This window comes from Pocillopora damicornis, chromosome 6, assembly GCF_964200805.1.
Source record: "Pocillopora damicornis chromosome 6, jaPocDami1.2, whole genome shotgun sequence".
Taxonomy (NCBI): Eukaryota; Metazoa; Cnidaria; class Anthozoa; order Scleractinia; family Pocilloporidae; genus Pocillopora; species Pocillopora damicornis.
The window spans coordinates 1,481,431-1,499,634 of NC_142675.1; the positions used below are offsets into that span (position 1 = coordinate 1,481,431).

The 18,204-nt window shown below is 38.4% G+C and overlaps 6 protein-coding genes and 1 long non-coding RNA gene across 15 annotated transcripts; 1 reads left to right on the forward strand and 6 right to left on the reverse strand.

Moving 5' to 3' along the window:
- Window positions 1–242: 242 nt before the first annotated feature.
- On the reverse strand, window positions 243–4,739 carry LOC149043364 (uncharacterized). Of its 4 annotated transcripts, XM_089209565.1 has the most exons (5): window positions 4,068–4,122; window positions 2,792–3,660; window positions 2,604–2,720; window positions 2,317–2,374; window positions 1,841–2,059 (listed from the first exon to the last, which is right to left on the reverse strand). In XM_089209565.1, exons 2-4 carry the CDS (start codon window positions 2,901–2,903, stop codon window positions 2,322–2,324), a joined length of 282 nt encoding a protein of 93 aa, XP_089065691.1. In that variant the 5' UTR covers window positions 2,904–3,660; window positions 4,068–4,122; the 3' UTR covers window positions 1,841–2,059; window positions 2,317–2,321. The 4 variants fall into 4 exon arrangements, with proteins under 4 accessions (XP_089065689.1, XP_089065690.1, XP_089065691.1 ...); XM_089209563.1 differs by lacking the exons at window positions 1,841–2,059; window positions 2,317–2,374; window positions 2,604–2,720; window positions 2,792–3,660 and adding exons at window positions 243–339; window positions 4,214–4,342; window positions 4,433–4,715 and having other exon boundaries at window positions 4,068–4,132; XM_089209564.1 differs by lacking the exons at window positions 1,841–2,059; window positions 2,317–2,374; window positions 2,604–2,720; window positions 2,792–3,660; window positions 4,068–4,122 and adding exons at window positions 243–339; window positions 748–811; window positions 894–1,022; window positions 1,111–1,406.
- Window positions 4,740–4,815: 76 nt separating this feature from the next.
- LOC149043365 (uncharacterized) lies at window positions 4,816–6,140 on the reverse strand. The gene is made up of 4 exons (XM_089209566.1): window positions 5,785–6,140; window positions 5,590–5,709; window positions 5,183–5,242; window positions 4,816–4,959 (listed from the first exon to the last, which is right to left on the reverse strand). The coding sequence occupies exons 1-3, from the start codon at window positions 5,909–5,911 to the stop codon at window positions 5,190–5,192; spliced, it is 300 nt and encodes a 99-aa protein (XP_089065692.1). The 5' UTR covers window positions 5,912–6,140; the 3' UTR covers window positions 4,816–4,959; window positions 5,183–5,189.
- Window positions 6,141–6,873: 733 nt separating this feature from the next.
- LOC149043366 (uncharacterized) lies at window positions 6,874–8,227 on the reverse strand. The gene is made up of 3 exons (XM_089209559.1): window positions 7,946–8,227; window positions 7,737–7,862; window positions 6,874–7,644 (listed from the first exon to the last, which is right to left on the reverse strand). The coding sequence occupies exons 1-3, from the start codon at window positions 8,067–8,069 to the stop codon at window positions 7,586–7,588; spliced, it is 309 nt and encodes a 102-aa protein (XP_089065685.1). The 5' UTR covers window positions 8,070–8,227; the 3' UTR covers window positions 6,874–7,585.
- Window positions 8,228–8,597: 370 nt separating this feature from the next.
- LOC149043367 (uncharacterized) lies at window positions 8,598–9,746 on the reverse strand. Of its 4 annotated transcripts, none has more exons than XM_089209554.1 (4): window positions 9,368–9,746; window positions 9,152–9,271; window positions 9,025–9,077; window positions 8,598–8,730 (listed from the first exon to the last, which is right to left on the reverse strand). In XM_089209554.1, the coding sequence occupies exons 1-4, from the start codon at window positions 9,471–9,473 to the stop codon at window positions 8,713–8,715; spliced, it is 297 nt and encodes a 98-aa protein (XP_089065680.1). In that variant the 5' UTR covers window positions 9,474–9,746; the 3' UTR covers window positions 8,598–8,712. The 4 variants fall into 4 exon arrangements, with proteins under 4 accessions (XP_089065680.1, XP_089065681.1, XP_089065682.1 ...); XM_089209555.1 differs by having other exon boundaries at window positions 9,021–9,077; XM_089209556.1 differs by lacking the exon at window positions 9,025–9,077.
- Window positions 9,747–10,338: 592 nt separating this feature from the next.
- LOC113666211 (uncharacterized) lies at window positions 10,339–12,701 on the reverse strand. Of its 3 annotated transcripts, XM_089209550.1 has the most exons (7): window positions 12,443–12,700; window positions 12,232–12,363; window positions 12,094–12,155; window positions 11,043–11,818; window positions 10,843–10,959; window positions 10,701–10,764; window positions 10,339–10,465 (listed from the first exon to the last, which is right to left on the reverse strand). In XM_089209550.1, exons 4-6 carry the CDS (start codon window positions 11,242–11,244, stop codon window positions 10,721–10,723), a joined length of 363 nt encoding a protein of 120 aa, XP_089065676.1. In that variant the 5' UTR covers window positions 11,245–11,818; window positions 12,094–12,155; window positions 12,232–12,363; window positions 12,443–12,700; the 3' UTR covers window positions 10,339–10,465; window positions 10,701–10,720. The 3 variants fall into 3 exon arrangements, with proteins under 3 accessions (XP_089065676.1, XP_089065677.1, XP_089065678.1); XM_089209551.1 differs by lacking the exons at window positions 10,339–10,465; window positions 10,701–10,764; window positions 10,843–10,959 and having other exon boundaries at window positions 11,688–11,818; window positions 12,443–12,701; XM_089209552.1 differs by lacking the exons at window positions 10,339–10,465; window positions 10,701–10,764; window positions 10,843–10,959; window positions 12,094–12,155 and having other exon boundaries at window positions 11,688–11,818; window positions 12,443–12,701.
- Window positions 12,702–12,790: 89 nt separating this feature from the next.
- Window positions 12,791–14,102, reverse strand: LOC113666214 (uncharacterized). Its single transcript, XM_089209558.1, has 3 exons — window positions 13,465–14,102; window positions 13,178–13,390; window positions 12,791–12,913 (listed from the first exon to the last, which is right to left on the reverse strand). Exons 1-2 carry the CDS (start codon window positions 13,565–13,567, stop codon window positions 13,182–13,184), a joined length of 312 nt encoding a protein of 103 aa, XP_089065684.1. The 5' UTR covers window positions 13,568–14,102; the 3' UTR covers window positions 12,791–12,913; window positions 13,178–13,181.
- Window positions 14,103–16,046: 1,944 nt separating this feature from the next.
- Window positions 16,047–18,020, forward strand: LOC113666212 (uncharacterized). Its single transcript, XR_003445778.2, has 3 exons — window positions 16,047–16,692; window positions 16,763–16,852; window positions 17,207–18,020. It is a non-coding gene; the product is annotated as an uncharacterized LOC113666212 (long non-coding RNA).
- Window positions 18,021–18,204: the final 184 nt, after the last annotated feature.

Consider the following 18,204-nt stretch of genomic DNA (forward strand, 5'->3'; position numbering starts at 1 on the left):
TGAAAGGTTAAATTATATTCAGAAGGCGGAGCTACGGAAAGGAGAAAACTGACTCTGAACAGACTAGAATGGCAGGAATACTTTATTTTTGCTTCGTCGAGAACATTTTAAAACTTTTTTTTTTAGTGTCTGGGTACCTCCCACTATTAGTGATTGGTGGCTTTTGGGGCTTGCTGAATTGGTTGCCTGTTATTGTCACAATAGTTTCACCAATGCACGAAAATGTATAAACATTTTGACAATTTATGGCAGTTAACATGATTTTTTATTAACGTTAAATTAGAATCAAGATCTGTGGGCTGTATCTCTTGTCAATCGAAGTCTTTCTTGAGCAATCCTCTGGGAAAAAAAATTCAATTTTTGTTAGTTACCCTTAGCAGAAATGCCTATTTATAGTCAGATGAGTAGTATTGATTTCCAGCATGTTAAGCAAACCGAAAGATATGCACAAAGGCGCTCACCTAGCAAATTCAGTTTTGCCACAACTATCATGGGATTTACCGAAATCAGTCGAATTGGCAAAGCTTTGAGCGGTGAAATGGGCCCTCTTGTCGTAAGAACAAGCCAAATTGACTTTGTTATTCGCCTTTATTGAACAGGAGCTACTTATTGCGTACACGCTTGTATTGTGAAGCGCGTCTTTCTAAGCCTTCTTCTAGCCAAATAAAGAAAACTACATCTTTAGGTCTCAGAAACTTAAATACGTTTTGGCGCACATTCAAGAGTTCGCCTTGTATAGTAACTTACCTTTACACTTCAATTTTTTTTCTTTTGATGTAAACATCTCTCCCGTCGGCGTTTACGTCATACTCTTGGTAGAAAAGAAATGAATTGGTGTATTAATATTTTGCGCAAATAACGTTGAAACTTCAACGATGATCATGAATACCTACCTCCGTTTCTATATCGCCTGACTTCAATCACGTTAGCTTTTGAAGTAACAAGTTTCAATTTGCGGTATCGCCGGCCATAATTGCTTTCCTCTTTATCCTCCGATACGTATCCGTTGCTTACTTGAAACTCTGGAGATGTATAGAAAAAAATTCTGAGTTTAAGCGGGTGTTATCGCGTTGTTATCTCATACAATTGTAAAGAAAGCAGAATTCAAACCTCTTCCTGCAGTGTAGAAAAGTGTTACTTCAGCAGTATCCTCTTCGATGCCTATTTGGACTACTTCGCAGTATCTAGGCACGTTTGGCTCTCGGGGTTGATATCCGTGACTCATTTTGATTGCCCACGGTTCTCGAGGAAATAGAGGATGATTTGTTGTTTAACTGTGATGCTTTGCTCAGCGTATAACCCTGATTTCTCGATATTTCTCCTTCGTTTTGTCGTATTTCGCAGCTTAACTTTTTTTACGCCTGCGCGGCACAATATTTGCTTTGGCTGCACATTCATAACTGATTGATAAGAAACCTATTTTTAGCTCCCCTTTAATGATCTAAGGGAGCCTTATTTGACATTGAAACGGATTGTTGTAGCCGCACAAGATTTCATTTCATTGTTGACCCCGATTAAAAGCATACGCAAGTATGTGATAGCAAGTACCTCCACCGCGGTGGCGACTGATATTTAATGTGTGGCCTGTTTAAGTTACGATCGTTAATCGTCGGTTTCTACCTTTCAGCTGCACTCTAAAGATAAATCCTTTACTGATCCTGAATTCTAATGGCAAAAAATTTCCGGAAAGTACCGTTCGATTCATTTGCTGTTATTTACAATATTTGTGTCCTTTGAAAATAGAGTAAGCGTGGAGTTCATTAACTCTACTTTGGCGTGCACACGCTTCTTTTACGCATTGTATGTTCAATCAGAAAAATTGAATGAAGAGTCATATGTGTTTTATGCCATACTACAAACTTTATTAGGCTCTTGGTTCGTTTACAATCAACAATTTTTCAGCGTTTAACGGAGTGGCTCTAGCAGTGCTCAGCAAAATTGCATTAAGATTCATACATGTTTTATACCATGCTACAAACTTTATAAGGCTCTTGGTTCGTTTAAAATCAACAATTTTCCAATGTTTAACAGAGTGGCTCTGGCAGTGCTCTTGAACAGTCTGCAATTGAGATGAAATAAGAAAAGAGCGCATTTTCATTGCAGATCACAAACAAAGAAATTTACAACCACTATTTGCTTTAGTTGAGGAACATGCCCACTGCCAAGCAGAGTACTTGGCTAAACCAACATATCCAAGTCTTTGAATACTAAGTCTTATTCTGAGAATTATGTCCGTTAGGTAGCAAATTGTTTGTACAAGAATGGTTTCTATTCCAGAATAAAATTGATTGAGCATGTTGAATTTCATACACTTACCACAGTTAATAGGAAACAGTCTGAACCTTCTTCCAGGTACGCCAACCAGTGCTATAATCTTTGATGGAGAGGAACAAGAAGAAGCACTTAACATGAACGGGTTACGCAAATGATAAAAATATTCTAAGGTAATGAATTCGAAAGTATTCAGCTGACGATAGTTCAGACCACTAACATAATGAGACGCTGAAAGAGATCATGTGAAATTGCGTTATCTGTTGACTGCGACAACGTTACAAATGCGTAACTCCCTATAAAAAGGTTGAAATCAGTGAGTCTTCACTTACCTTCTTTGCTATGCCGAGTGACTTTATAAGTACATCCACTGTCCGATCGGAGTTTCACCTTTGTGCCTCTCCTAGAGTTTCTTTCCTTAGTTATTCGTCCATACTTGGCTTCGAACTCTGCATGTTCCGGATATCGTGTTAGTAAATTTGAGACTTCAGAGCTACACAAAACAATTAAAGCTACTTACTTTTTGTATCCAGAGAGTACAGTAGTATGGCATCCGCATCGTTATGGCAGCAGCATTTTCCAAGGGATACTTCCTCACGTTGCCTAGGATCCACTGGATCAAAGTCTGGCATTTCTCTTAAAAAACTGAGAGAGAAGGTTCGCACAGTCTTGTAGGCAACGTCGAATGCGCGTAATACGAATACACTGGGAGAAAGCTGCTTGGCTCAGTTGTTTTATCCAGCCCTTTGTTTGGTATTGGCGAGCTTTCGGTTTCGCTTCCTCGTTCGCGCGCGCTTCCCGAGCGACGTAATCTCCCTCGCACTCTTGCGCTTGTGTTGTGCGTTTGTTTACATTCTTACGTTGAGTCAATTTCTCTTTGTCACTTACAACCAGATTTTGACTCAAGATTTGTTTACATATATCTTCTAGTATATCTTTTTCCTATCAAAGGTAATGCAGTCCGCTTAGTAATCGTTTGTGGTGCGATTATCGAAGTCGGTCAGTTGCTTGACTTGATTTTTCAATCATCGTCAACGTGCGTGTTACGCGTGAAAGGTTAAATTATATTCAGAAGGCGGAGCTACGGAAAGGAGAAAACTGACTCTGAACAGACTAGAATGGCTGGAATGCTTTATTTTTGCTTCACCGAGAACATTTTAAAACTTTTTTTTTAGTGTCTGGGTACCTTCCGCTATTTAGTGATTAGTGGCTTTTGGGGCTTGCTGAATTGGTTGCCTGTTATTTTCACAATAGTTTCACCAATGCACGAAAATGTAGAAACATTTTGACAATTTATGGCGGTTAACATGATTTTTTATTTACGTTAAATTAGAATCAAGATCTGTGGTCTGTATCTCTTGTCAATCGAAGTCTTTCTTGAGTAATCGTCTGGGGAAAAAAAACAATTTTTGTTAGTTACTCTTAGCAGAAATGCCTATTTATAGTTAGATGAGTAGTATTGATTTCCAGCTTGTTAAGCAAACCAAAAGATATGCACAAAGGCGCTCACCTAGCAAATTCAATTTTGCCACAACTATCATGGAATTTACCGAAATCAGTCGAATTGGCAAAGCTTTGAGCGGTGAGATGAGCCCTCTTGTCGTAAGAACAAGCCAAATTGACTTTGTTATTCGCCTTTATTGAACAGGACCCACTTAATGCGTACACGCTTGTATTGTGAAGCGCGTCTTTCTAAGCCTTCTTCTGGCCAAATAAAGAAAACTACATCTTTAGGTCTCAGAAACTTAAATACGTTTTGGCGCACATTCAAGAGTTCGCCTTGCATAGTAACTTACCTTTTACACTTCAACTTTTCTTCCCTCGAAGTTAAAAATTCTCCCGTCGGCGTCCACGTGATATTCTTGGCACAAAAGAAACGAATTGGTGTATCAATGTTTGCGCAAATAACGTTGAAACTTCTATGATGATCATAAATGCCTACCTCCGTTGTCATATCGCCTGACTTCAATCACGTTAGCTTTTGAAGTAACGAGTTTCAATTTGCGGTATCGGCGGCCGTAATTGCTCTCCTCTTTATCTTCCAATACGTATCCGTTGCTTACTTGAAACTCTGGAGATGTATGTAAAAAAAATACCGAGTTTAAGCGGGTGTTATCGCGTTGTTATCTCATACAATTGTACAGAAAAGCAGAATCAAAACCTCTTTCTGGAGTGTAGAAAAGTGTTACTTCAGCAGTGTCGTCTTCGATGCCTATTTGGACTACTTCGCAATATTTGCGCGCTTTTGGCTCTGGGGGATGGTATCCGCCACTCATTTTGATTGCCTACGATTCTCGGAGAGGTTGACGGTGATTTGTTGTTAACCTGTGATGCTTTACTCAGCGTATAACCCTGATTTCTCGTTATTTCTCCTCCGTTTTGTCACATTTCGCTACTCGACGTTTTCCACGCCTGCGCGGCACAATATCTGCTTTGGCTGCACATTCTTAACTGATTGATAAGAAACCTATTTTTAGCTCCCCTTTTATGGTGTAAGGGAACTTTTGACATTGAAACCTTGCAAATGAAGAGAACAGCACTCTCTTTGATGACACAATACAAATTTTATTTTCTTTGAACTGATTACAGAATTTTAACCTTTTCGTCGATTACAGCCTTGGCTATTCTAGGATCTTGTGATAAACTTACTAATAAAGAGTTTAAGATAATGGTTCCTCCAAGAAAAACCTGCAATAAAACAAAATGTAACTGTAGATCAGTTGGTGTATGTTTTGAATGATTACCTACACTCATTTAAAGTTGTCGTTCTTGCTTAAGTAAAATAGTTCAAAGTTACTGCCACATATGGATCATAATACTTCAGTGGACGAGATAGGTTTCGCTCGTTGAAATATATGCAGATCGCTTTCTTTGAATTGCGTGAGAGGAAGATGTGTATGAAGTGTCTTACCTCGCGCTTAGTGGTATGAACGTTCTTCTCTGTGCCAGTATCCTCCAGTGTTCAAATGATAACCATTAGATTAAGGAAAAGAGAGGGTGAAAGGTATTATTTAAGCTTCTTGGCTAACAGTAGCTAAATATTTTGGTCAGGTTTTAACAGCTAGAACTGGACGCGCGTAATTTAACAGCATTCGACGCAGCATCATTAAGTCTACCCACCTTCTAAACCATTTAAACGTTCTTTTTATATACAAATTGTCTCAAAATCAGGGAGGATGTTTTTACAGTTGTGCGGAATCAGTATAAGTGAGTTGTCTGGGGCGAATCATATCTTATAAATCACGGTTTGTATGCTACCATGAAATCGGGGGTGAATGATAAAATGTCTGAACTGAAACACATAGATGAAACTTTACAAACCTCCTCCTCTATGGCGAGTGATATCAAATTTGTGTCCGCTTCTGGTTTCAATTGTTAGTCTTCGATCTCTGCCGTGGCGTTCGATATGACTTATAGTTCCTCCGTGTGCTGTAAATTCTTAGGGATTAAAATGAGGAGAGAAATGTCAACTTACACATAACACAAAACACATAACTATCACACTCTGTCTACCTCCTCTTCCATGACCAGAGTTATAGTAAAGCGTCACATCTTTATGATGCACGAAGTTTCTTCCAATCTGAACGATTTCCACAAATGAATTTGTTGGGTCTCTAGGTTGGTGGCCAACATGAGCCATCTTGGTTCTTGTTGATGATGAAACAGCTTGAGCAGCGCAATCCTTCGATGTTCGAATAACAGAGACGCAGTGCTTTTATAGCATTTGGCAGTGGCTTTTTAGCGCTGATATCCACCCGTGTTTCCCCAATTTGTTGAGTCATCACATTTTTAGCTCAGCTGTAAACGAAGCGCCTGGTGTGTGCGTATGTTTGTCCACGTGCGCGCGTTAAGAAATGCTTATTCGGCGCATTTTTGATATGATTGTCGAGGGATTTATTTTTAGCTGCTAATTATTATTTAAGATGGATCATATGTCAGCACTTAAAGTAAAAGAAAACAGACCTATACAAGGTATTTCTCTTCAAGCAAAAGGATAGATTTATTGTTGTGATCCACAGGCAAGCGAAGTTGTAAAGAGCAAGACGCTTTTTGTCAAAACTTTGTTTATGTGGCGTATAAATGTGATTCAATGCGTGCGTAGGCGCTCATCAATATGTCATACAAGACGCCAATTGGTCAGTACTTACAATAAAGGAAGAAAAACATATACAAGGTATTTCTCTTCAAGCAAAAGGATAAATTTTGTGCCTCAAAATTGGAATAACTTTCACGGACGGCTATCACAACAATACCCAGTGCTAATAGGACTAAGGTCGCTAAGTCTGAAGAGACGGCATACGAGAAGCCTGCAATGCTAAAGAGACGTAATATATTATTGATCGTTAACGTTGAGAGACAATAAAAATATAAAATTTCGCGTTCTCAACATTTCATAATACTTTGGTGATGGTTATATGGGTGAGAATGGTAAGAGATGTTGAACACGATGGGTAGCTTTCTTGGTTTGCTCAATCAATATCTAGAATTTCCGTTTGAGTGAATTGCGCCGATTGGTTTAGACGCGCGTGTTCTCAAACGCTGTGTTTAGTTACTGTTAACGGCTTCCGGTTTCTCTATGCGAAACATAAATAACTTTCACAATTCACCTTGTGGAATGAATCTTTATTTTAGCTCACCAATGCTCTAATAAACATGCTAGTTAAGTATTAAAATGCAAACAGACTAGTTCGGTAGCTTGCTGCTTAATGAACGCCTTTCGAGCGAGTTGTACCAAAGCTGAGTTGTTCGCGCGCTGTAAGTGAAATTAATATTCTTTAAAAGACGTTGAACGGATAAATATGTACTAGAAAACTAACCGAGATAAGAAATAGTATAGTCTATCCCACTTTTGCTTACATATGTCCTCGTTAAGAGGTTATTTTTAGTAGATATGCATTAAGTAACAAGGATTGTTTCAAAATGATTGTGCAAACCAACATGGCGGCTATCTCCGTGTTAAAAAATATCACAGAGATACTGATGCTCCATTGTGGACAGCACTTGTTATATTACGATCTCCCGTAAAATTATGGGTGTGTAGTAAAATTCTGGCTTTAATCAGTCTGAAATGCGAAAAGAAACACCGGTTACTGAATGTTTCCTTAGGAAAAGTATCACAATGAATGTGTTTGATGTCTCATAAAATAGGAGTGATTTTTTAAGTATTTGGATATGAGAGTTTTTTTAGCAAATCAGACATTTCTTAAGCATTGATTGATACGTTTATTAACGGTTTTCTGAAGGTCTAAAATCGGTCTTAGTTGTTGCTGATTACGTGAGAAGGAATTACTCCATGAGTGCTTTACCTTCCCTATTAAAAGAACTTGCGTCCTAACTCCACCTTCCAGTAGCCGTGTGTGTGCAGTATATATCCTTTAAAATAAACCGCAAGAGGTTAGATTTGATTAATTTTTCTTCAGTTATGATTTACCTAAAAGAAGAGGTAAAACTCGAATGATACGAACCTCCTCCTTGACTGCGAGTAATCTCAAAACTTTTGAAATTGTTCCCTATGGAGTACCCAATTGTTAGTCTGCGACCACCTAATATTGGAACCTCGCTAAGTATACTTCCACGACTGACTCGGAAACCTGTATGATTAAGCAAACATGAGTTAGAGATGTGTTCAGATGATTCGAGTGATTGACCAAATCTTAAAAAATGTTATATTCACCTCCTCGTCCTAGACCTGGGTTGATGTAAGATAGTATTACGTCGTGTTCTTGAACGAAGTTTCTCCCAACGCGAACTTCCTCGATGTACCTATAGACCGGCTCCTGATTTCTATAGCCTGCCATATTGGTTCTTGTTGGTCCTTATAATTGATCTGAACACGGCAAATATATCGAAGGAAGCGAGAGCACCTTTTTTTCGGTAGTGACGAAGGAAACACAATGACTATCGCTTTGGGAAATAAGCAGATTGGTAACAACCTACCTACGTAATACGAGCTTTCAAATCACGCAGTCAAATGATCCGTTTTACGCGCTTTGTAAGTTTCGTGTGCTTTTTGCACAGCAGAATGTAAATAAAAAAATAGCAATCTATGGAGATCATGTTTCGTGTTAGCAGAAACACCAAGATGACCAGGTTTCATGTGGTTTGACGCAAAATATTCCTTGTAAATCAATCTGCTTTATCTACCCCTACACAGCTCGCCAAAAATTTGAATATAGGACAACTAATTGATGGGTACTGAAAATTTCTTTTCCGTCACGCTGATTTACTAATGACATCCGTTCATTTCGTGAAACTAGATCATGATATAGATAGGAAAATTTTGACTTGGAGCTTTCCACTTTTAAAAATACTCTAGTACACTGGTATACTGATAAGTGAGTAACGCAGGTTTATTTAGTGCAATGCCATCTGAGCCGAATAAGCGCACATTTTATTTAACTACTGCCCAGCTCATCGACATCCGCGGATATGGTGGCTATTTCATCGTCGGCTTGTATTCTATAACGAAAACAATTGATTGGTTTGAAAGTGATACTAACTGTATGTTTTTTGATGAAGTAGATTTCGTTGTCAAAGAACGGATAGTATGTATTTTATAATGATCTGGGCTACTTGTCTTTCTGCGAATGATGTTGTGATACCCATTCTACCTATTTTAACGCTGTGTGTTTTTTAGAATGATTATTTTATGGAATGTGTGTTCACCTATGATAAGAGTATTCGCTGAGTCAGTTTTGTGGTGCCTCACGCGCTATGATGTGCACACACGCGAAGTAAAACATACATACATACGGAATTAATTTTCTTTGGTCCAGTTATCCAATAGCCATCAGGAACTTGATATCCTTTAAATCGAAATGTAAAATATTACTCAAGCAGTGAAGCTGCAGAAGAATCGCACATTTGAAAAAGAATTTACCTCCTCTTTTCAAACGCGTGACAGCAAAATTGTGTTCTCCATCAGCTGTAATAATCCAGACTCGACGATAGTCGTTCTTATATTCAACCTTAACTTTACAACCACCTTCAACCTTGAACTCTGTGGCAATCGAAAGTAAAACGATTTTCAGTAGCGTTTTTGGAACTGAAAAGCCTGACACCCTTAAGCGCATATCCGATGGAAATATTTACTCACTTCTGGTCTCTGATTTGTAATATACTGTGACGTCAGGATACCAGTGAAAATGTCTTCCAATTTGAATAATCTCGATGAAGTTGACACCAGGTTCGTCTAGTTCCATTGCCAGAAAGTTTGAGCGGAACTTAAATATAAGTTAGTGAACAGAGGATCACTTATGGACAGTACTTACCTAAAATGCAGCTTATATCAATGCGTAACAATAACAGGGCTGCGTGTGGGCGGAGATGTTATCTCGCGTGTTTTCTCGCAATGTGCGCGCGATCGATGTCGTTGAATTGTCATCTAAACCTGAGCTAAATATAGTTCGTCTTGCATATTAGACCAAAGAAATTTCTTGTCGCAGACTTATCCATACTCAAACTGAATTGTGCTCAGTGACGAAATATTGTTGGGTTGTTTGTATACAGGATGCCTGAATTCTAGACAAGCTATTTTAGGATTTTTTATAATCGTCTTGACCGCAGGGGAGAAAATGTATGTCAATCAGACGGAGACATTTCTTTTGTTTGTTCAAGCGAAACTGAGACATTTGGTAGATTTAGCGAGTTTATTACCGGTCTCATACATGTTTAACTTGAACTAGCGTATAGAAACCCAGGCGTCACTTATCTTCTGAGGTTCAGAAAAGAGTTTCTAGAGCAGTGTTATCTTCCAGTTGGATCACTTCACAATATCCGCGCACACAAGCCTTAGAAGTTGGGGCACTATAAACCCAATTATTCGGACCATCCGCAAATCTAAGAATCTAAATGATGATTTGATATCGCACTCTTTAGTCTAAATACGTAGATCAAGTAATCTTTCATTCTCTCTTCTATGTATAGTCTTGCGAGAAATGCAACACCACAATATGTGCTTATTTTGCGCATTCTTGAGTTAGATGAGAAATATATTTTTAGCCATTCTTAATGAAGTAAGGGGACACGTGTCGATGCAATTATGTCCATAAAGAGGCCAGACATATCTGTGTTGTGAGAGTAATAATCTAATTTTTATTGTTACAGAATTCATGATATCTTAACTTTTAAGTGATTACAAAATCCGATTTAGTAGGTTATATAGGAATAAATGTGTTGTTCTTCTCGGCAAAGCCTGAAATAAAAAAGGGAAGAGAAGATCAATTGGCGCACGTTTTACAAATGAAACAATTTATTTGATGAATTTCCCTGTGCGTTAAAATGACTTAGTTCTTCCGTTCTTTAAATGTGAGATCAATGAATGACATAACTGAACAACTTTGAATGACTCGGTAGATGGTTTTCTATGCAGGCTTGTCAACCAATGTCATTAAATTGTGCTAGAGAGAATGATGATGAAAGTATCTTACCGTCACAAATTTTAGCCGCGCTATATCTTCGTGCACCAGTAACCGTATGTTTCCATAACATATTCTTCAAGATAAAATCACATCATAGTTAATGTTAGGAGTATTGTTAGTGTTTGAATCCAATGCAAGAAAAGAAAAGTACCTCCTCCTCGTAGACGGGTGATCTGAAAATCATGTCCGCTGTACGTCTGAATACGCAGTGTTCGTCCGCCGTTTACCGGCTGTTGATTGAGTATCCATCCGCGATCAACGCTGAACTCTAAACAAGAGAATTTAGAATGCGAAACCTTTTTAATAACCCCAATTTTGCACAAGCATTGTAGAGTAACAGACTCAAATTACCTCCTCGTCCAAAACCGGGGTTATTGTAGCGAATTATCACGTCAAGATAACCGGAGCCTCTTCCAACACGAACTGCTTCTCCAGAAGTGTACACGGGTTCCCAGGGTCTATGACCATACATCTTTGTCGTAAATAGTAGACTATCTCGTGGATGAGAAACGCAGCGAGAAAAATTTGCTCTAGTTAGTTGTTTTCCGAGCATCGACGGTAATGCTTACGCAAGTAATATGATGTATCAGCAAAATTGTGATACGCATGACAGAGACATGATATTTGTATTTGGCAAGCACTTATGCTCTAGATATGTTTTGTCTACTTCTGTTGACCGCCGCTCACTCGAACTCTCTGCGAACTCGCAACGATTTGTTGCTTATCTCGGATTACTCCTTAATGTGTTTACCCTTCGATAACTTAAGTTCAATTCAAGCTAGTTTTCTTTATCGAAAAGGTCCCAGTTTTCGTGATTCTACGGTTGTTTAGAGTAGCGTTTGTAGGGCACGTTAGCTGTCAACATGACAGAAAGGCTATTTTTGGAACTGCACTGATCGTGGAGCTATGACAGGAGAAATATTATTTTGAACACATGCATGTTGCCGCGTTTATTTTTGGGTTGCGAAATGTTTCGGACGTAATTCCGCAAACGGATATTGTTACAACAGTATCTATTTTATTACTTGATTGACAAGATAATCTTTCTAAGTTACATCAGTGGAATAGTCACAAAGATCTTGAGGGTTGTCTTTAGCAGTTCAGACGTCTTGTCAAATTGATGTATTCTGCAAGTGAGATAAACATAGTGATTCCATCAGGTCACCTATTAGCTCATGGTATAGTGTGAGAATTCTGTTGGCGGGGTTTTCAAATGTGAGGTTGGGATTTTGAGTCCGTGCGCTTGTGAAATCGTAAATATTTTGGCACTTCATTTTTCAAGTTTTCGGCAAAACGTCTTACAGTCTCGATCAGTCAATAAAGAACGGTCATGGCAGATTTATTGAGCATTACTGTCCCGCGTACGAAGATGCGACATCATCCTCGCACTTGTATTTCTTACCGTCATTCAAAGTTCGACTTCCTTTTGACGTATCCAATATCCCTGTGACATTACTTCGAATTCTACAAAAGTGAGAGAGGTTGAGAATTACACCATGTTTCTGTAAATATTTTTCATGACTGAATTATATGGAATCACCTTCATCGTCTTCGTATCGACGAACGACGATTTTTTTCCCTCTGGATGTAACTATTGTCAACTTGTCATAACGTCTACCATGACTGTAAAGTTTCTTCTGCTCTGCCAGGTATCCGTTGTGAATTTGGTATTCTAAGAAAATATTTCACGAATTTTAGTGATGGAATCTAGGCTATAAGTTTGAAAAATCCTGAAAGTAATCTCGACTAACCCTCATTTGGCGTGTAGAAGATTGTGAGTTCGGCGCCTTTATCGTGCCGCCCTATTCTCACTGCTTGACAATATTCAGTATCGTCAGAAAGCTCCGGCTCTTCTGTTTCAAACCCGGCCATTTTAAAAATTATCGAAGTAGATCTTTTTGCGAGTCAGATACGTTTGAAATCTCTTCAAGTTTTGAGTCACGAGACGTACTCATATTTTCGCGCTTCTGCGCACAATCCAGAAGCAGCGAGCCTCTTCATTGCGTCATGGCTTATTTTTGCCCTCTGTCTCGCTTTCAAGAAAAATGCATTTTTACACCAACTGTATTGATGCTCAATAAACAAAGACAACAGGCATCTTTTCAAACAATCAAATAAATTTTATTACAGGATGTTGAATTTTTAAAACAAGATACGAAAAAAAAGCTGACGCTCTCTCTCCCTATCACTCTTGTTCCTTGCCATGTTGTCGTCGGGGTCTCCTATATTGAAGAACAAAATGGACTCCTTTCAGAGAGAACTCAATGATTTAAAGTTTTCATTGCTATACGGTTTGACTGGTCACATCAGATATTCCGTATTTATCGACGTAGCCACATTGCATTCCTTTTGCGTGCAAACTTGCTGACTCATCACCTTACTGCGTACTCTTGTAGAATTTTTATTTCCTCTTTAATCGTAAGCCCCAGAACGGAAAGTTAAAATCGATAATTGCAATCGCAACTTAGATTAATGTCTCTACTTACTTTTTTACCAAGGCTGAGGGTCTTCAACGTAAACCTCAGACTGGTCCATTGAAAGGTTTGGCGGATCGATTGTATACTTGTTTTGCCTGGCTGGAACATTTTCATCCCTTTTGATTTTGATAACACCACCTTGCGAGGCCAAAACTCGGAGTCTTTCTACACCATATCTTTTGACAGGCTTCTCGAGTATAAATCCATTGTCGGCGTGGTATTCTGTGGAGATGAAAGCCCAGTTAAGTTCGAATGAATCTCAAAACTCTACCAGTACCTTTGTAAGTCATTCTTACCGCCTCCTGGTTTTCGGTAAATGTTCACGACTCCATGTGTAGGGATCCAGATTTTTAGGATTTCATATTGATGGCGACCCAGGGGATCGGGTGGTTGAGCCATACTGAATGTGCAGCGATACTAAATTCGTCTTTTTCAATTTTTACACCCAGTTTAACTCGAGAAGGCGAGAAAAACTGATTTGGGATGGGTTTTTATATGCTTGCAATTGATTGTATAAAATTTAGCCAATCAAATACGTGCGAAACGTTAGGTAGATGGGGAAAATCCCTGTACTTAGGTTTACCGCGCAACTTTCGTCAGTGTCCAAAATATTTATTTCTATTTTTATCCTTTGCGCAAGAAAAATATCGATGCTAGGCCTCATTTTTTGACCATGCAATGCAATAGGCAGAGCCTACGAAATTTTGGAATTATTTTTGCGCGCGAAGATCTCCTAGAATCTGCTCAATTTAACATCTTCTTCTATGAAAAATAATAAATCTGCGCAAGCCTCAAATGGCCCTCCAGATGGCGTTCGCTCGCATTGAATTTGCTTAATAACAACCAAGTTGTTTCCATGCCTCACTTTTAGTCTGTAGCTGTTGTGCCTGGAAGGACAGTGTCGTAGGTCACAACTGGTTGACTTAATTTGTTGGTTTAAATTTCACTGCAATACCCGGTAAAATTACATGCTTTGCACAACAAAAAATGAAAGGAAATCTAGTTTAATGCTGTCATTCATTTTGACCTCGTTATGTCACACAACGGTGATTGTTTTTTACTTTAAAGTTGTTTTTCTTTCTCTGCTTAAAAAATACCGACAACTTTCTGAGTGTTACAACTGAACTTCAGTGGCCATGGTATCCATGTATATTATGATGAAGGATAATGTCAAGACATAACGGACTATTTACGATGCACAAGAAACATTTTCCAATCAATTATGTTGTTGTAATGCATTTTCTTTTAGCATCGTAGCATTTCAGGTGCAGTTTTTGTTGCATAGTGCATAGCCCCTGAAATACCAAGCCTCCTTAGGTCAATTGCTCTGTTAATAACTCTATGTTCATTTTTATATAAATTCGTCATTTGAGCAGCTACGATTCCTCACAGGACACTATTATTTACTAGGAAGTTAATTTTAGGTGCAATTTTTGTTGCTCATAGAATATTTCATTGCTCTAAGAAGCCAAAACTTCCTGAGTGCCGATACTAATAATTCTACATTCACGTTACTTCGACCTAAAGTCAAGTCGTCTTCTTGTTGAGCATCTCAAATACTTTACATCGCACTGCTTAGTCAATAGAAGTTTGCAGCTCAGTCATACAGAAACAAGCATCACTTTTGCATGAAGGATGAATTTCATTTTATTCAGGCAACCAACTAGTGGATATGTATTTGTGGATATGTACATGTAGTCAAAATATCGTCCTCCTGAACTGCTAAATGCAATTGACAGTGCACACTGCAGAGATCCAATATTTGTAACATTAACCCATACAAAAATAAACAAGAATTTCTGCATAGAACACTTTACAGTTCATACCTTCCTCCTGAAATTGCTAAATGCTATTTACATCGCACAGTGCAAAGACCTCTTATTCGTAACATTAAGCTATACTACTGAAATAAACAGAAATTACTTCCGAGAACACTTTTGTACAGCCTCATGTCTTTTATACAGTAAACAATTATTTTCTCACCTTAATCATAAAGGATTTATGTTGATCGTTTACAACATCCCCCGAGCTACGAAGAGATATAGAAAGCATGTAAATATTTCTACAGCTTTAAGTACATGATTATCCCAACTGTAAGAGAGGATATGAACGGTGAGGTTCCCTCCGAAATTCCATGTTTGAGAAACTTATAGCGTGAGTTATACCAGTGCCTCGATAAACACATTTAGACCAGAGTATGGAAACCTCTCGCCTCAGCTTTTGCAACTCCAGTAACGTTAGTAAAACCAAGTAACACAAAATGACTTAGTACTTACATCTGACAGACTTTCAACAAATTCTTATAAATCGAATTTTGGTTCATCTGAAAGTATAGTTCAAAGTCTGAACGGCACACGCGGAAAATTTCTCCGCGTGGACCGCGCTCGAGTGTTACTCGTTTCCTCCAATATTCGTTTCAATCAAAAGACTGCCGACTTGGCATGCCTGCACGCACAAAAATTTCCTTTCACTTTGACCAACGTGGCGTATACTATCGATTTCCAAGACTTAAATCTCAATAATGTTCTCTTCTAGATAGTTTATTTTCCTTGAAATGGTTTCAAATAGAGCTGTTAGCGCCGTTTTGATTATCTTGTATTTTCTCCTCACATGCACCCGTCACAGAAAGGTTTTCAATCACCTGTCAACGATGCACTAGGTTGAATCGCTGGCGCCATGTATATCGTGGGAAAACTTGCATAACGTGAATGAATTCTTTGTTATCGTAGGCCAAAGGTGCTTAGTAATCGCTTTCAGTTTCCTGTTTTTGTATTACGTGTGCGTCCAAGAATGTGCTTAGCCAGTGGTTTCGATCGTAACAAAGGAAACGCTTTGTTGGCAGATCTTAAATTATTTACATAGCCATGATCTTATCGCGAATAATGTGCTTCTGCGTCAGATGTATTGTCACTGACCGTCCAAGATGAAAACATTACCTTATATGGGCATTTTCCATCGCCCAAACTAACCGTTAGTTTTGATGAAATGTGCATCCAAAACTTTCCAATCAACGTTTTACGTAATAATTTCAACTCAAAATTTTCTCTCCTCGTTGTTTTGCATCTTTGCGTGTGGAAATCTTGTTCCAAGCCATTAATCTGCATAAAGTTCACGACCGCTTTCAAACCTCGCTTGCTGATTGGTTGATCAAAAAGTAAACACAGCTACCTCCTCTGAGCCGTCTATTATTGCAACGTTTAGATGTCAATGTAAATGACGAGCTGTCAGAATTGCAGTGAGGTGATTGGTTGAGGTACAACATAGCTTGAGGGTGCAGGCTAAAGGGACTCTCCCGGCAGCTGTTTGCGGTGTAGTGATATATTCGGGTCATTGTGTGTCACACGTTGTGTGGAACTTTCATCATTTGCTTCTACAAACGCTTTAAACCAAGTTTCACCTCTGTTAAACCGATATGGATTCAGAAACCGACACTAAAAATCTAGAGAAACGTCTCAAAAAGGCCGCTCTAGCTTGGGCTTGTACCCTCACACCTCCGACTGCCTTTGTGACTCCAGAACCAGGAGGTTCGTTTTCGTTGCTTTCCAACGAGATATATGTTTGGTTGGTTCCTAACATTTTCTCCTATTCTTTCAGGTGAGACAGAGGAGATTTTAGAAGAAAAATTGAGAAGAGGACGGCGCGAAGGAACATTTTACAAATGGAGCGACGACGAAGAAACATCAGGTAACGAGCATTATAACAATCGCATCTTGTTCGCATTATTCGTTGTCTTCAATTATGAATTATTGTCTCGAAATTCAGCTGTAATCAATATAGGAATTTCGCCAGCCGTTTTAATCATGTCTTCACTTTGCTCTTTCTAAGTGATGAAATGTCGAAATGGAACACAATTTTCTACTTTGTTTAACTAGATGTTTTTATTTACAATATCAACATAACATAACAGGGTTGCTCTCCTTAAATGGCGGGACGATCTGTTTTTCCCAGCTTGTCAGCGTATTTGTCACCAGACAGCGTATTATTTCAGTTTAATGTTTCGTTTTATCATCAGAGCTAATAAATCTTCTCAATTTTCAGGATAAACTCGAGAATGAAGATAAGATTTGTCTGGATCAGATCACCTCGACTATAGACAGAGTATGGTTCTTGCCTAGCCTTAGGTAACCTCAGAGAGGCCGTAAGGACGATGTGCAATCGAGGAAAAGGCTTGGACTGTCAGAAATGAAACGTTTGACAAGACACGTTGTTCGGTAATTGATTCAAGAAGTGTCAGCAGAGAAATTGAAACATTTTAATCTATTCAAATACCACCATTATGGATTAAATTTGTTATGCTTCAGTTGGGCTAGCGACAGTGTCACGTAGACCATTTCATTTTTGTACGTTTTAGTAAATATTTTATTCTAGAAAAAGGCTTGCCCAGGTATGTATAGAAATTAGCGTCGTTCATTTAATATCACCTTTCGTCTCGTCCATTATGTGCTTCAGCAAACGATGCTATATCAGTTCACATCTACTTAGAGTTATGTTTTAACCTCTCGTAACCCAACTAATACCAGGATATGCGTTAAATTCCCATAAGTGTAATATACATACCGGCTCTATTAAAACTATGTGCACATTTTAAGTTAGTCATTTAAAATAATCTTGCCATTGAAAATTGCTTTTATTTTTCAAATTTTTGTCATTGTGTGAAACTATTCATACCCTTCTTAATATTATTAATTACTTTCGATCCTGATACCTTGCAAAAGCTGTTTCTTTTTTTTTTACTTTCTAACCTCAAAAACTTGACGTAGGCATACGAAAACGTAAATTTGCAGATATTGTAATGTGTAAAATATTCGATAAAAATTCTCAGAAATAAATTGTTGGAGTTGATTTGTTGACAGTTGTTTTGTGTACTCGTTGATTTCCTGAGGCAGTTTTGGGTGATATCCTTAGTTCTCCAGCTATAGATAGTCCACTAATCCTTCAACAATTGCCTAGTTACTGCTTTGACGATATTGTTTTTCCATGCGCTACACAAAACAAGATTGAAAAGCAACGAACTCGGTCTGCACATTCGAAAACGT

Bases quoted from the DNA above. Each gene is read 5' to 3' on its own strand.
- LOC149043364 (XM_089209563.1), bottom strand. From the start codon at position 4,547: ATGAGTGGCGGATACCATCCCCCAGAGCCAAAAGCGCGCAAATATTGC. The intron at 4,343-4,432 runs GTTTTGATTCTG...ATACATCTCCAG, and splicing joins TTTCTACACTCCAGAAAGAG to AGTTTCAAGTAAGCAACGGA. The intron at 4,133-4,213 runs GTAGGCATTTAT...TTTTGTGCCAAG, and splicing joins CAGGCGATATGACAACGGAG to AATATCACGTGGACGCCGAC.
- LOC149043365 (XM_089209566.1), bottom strand. From the start codon at position 5,911: ATGGCTCATGTTGGCCACCAACCTAGAGACCCAACAAATTCATTTGTG. The intron at 5,710-5,784 runs GTAGACAGAGTG...TTAATCCCTAAG, and splicing joins CTCTGGTCATGGAAGAGGAG to AATTTACAGCACACGGAGGA. The intron at 5,243-5,589 runs TGTAAAGTTTCA...AATCTAATGGTT, and splicing joins TCGCCATAGAGGAGGAGGTT to ATCATTTGAACACTGGAGGA.
- LOC149043366 (XM_089209559.1), bottom strand. From the start codon at position 8,069: ATGGCAGGCTATAGAAATCAGGAGCCGGTCTATAGGTACATCGAGGAA. The intron at 7,863-7,945 runs GTGAATATAACA...TTAATCATACAG, and splicing joins CCCAGGTCTAGGACGAGGAG to GTTTCCGAGTCAGTCGTGGA. The intron at 7,645-7,736 runs GTTCGTATCATT...TTTATTTTAAAG, and splicing joins TACTCGCAGTCAAGGAGGAG to GATATATACTGCACACACAC.
- LOC149043367 (XM_089209553.1), bottom strand. From the start codon at position 9,473: ATGGAACTAGACGAACCTGGTGTCAACTTCATCGAGATTATTCAAATT. The intron at 9,272-9,367 runs GTGAGTAAATAT...CGATTGCCACAG, and splicing joins TTACAAATCAGAGACCAGAA to AGTTCAAGGTTGAAGGTGGT. The intron at 9,078-9,151 runs GTAAATTCTTTT...TTCGATTTAAAG, and splicing joins CACGCGTTTGAAAAGAGGAG to GATATCAAGTTCCTGATGGC.
- LOC113666211 (XM_089209550.1), bottom strand. From the start codon at position 11,244: ATGCTCGGAAAACAACTAACTAGAGCAAATTTTTCTCGCTGCGTTTCT. The intron at 10,960-11,042 runs GTAATTTGAGTC...TCTCTTGTTTAG, and splicing joins CCCCGGTTTTGGACGAGGAG to AGTTCAGCGTTGATCGCGGA. The intron at 10,765-10,842 runs GTACTTTTCTTT...TTTATCTTGAAG, and splicing joins CACCCGTCTACGAGGAGGAG to AATATGTTATGGAAACATAC.
- LOC113666214 (XM_089209558.1), bottom strand. From the start codon at position 13,567: ATGGCTCAACCACCCGATCCCCTGGGTCGCCATCAATATGAAATCCTA. The intron at 13,391-13,464 runs GTAAGAATGACT...TCATCTCCACAG, and splicing joins TTACCGAAAACCAGGAGGCG to AATACCACGCCGACAATGGA.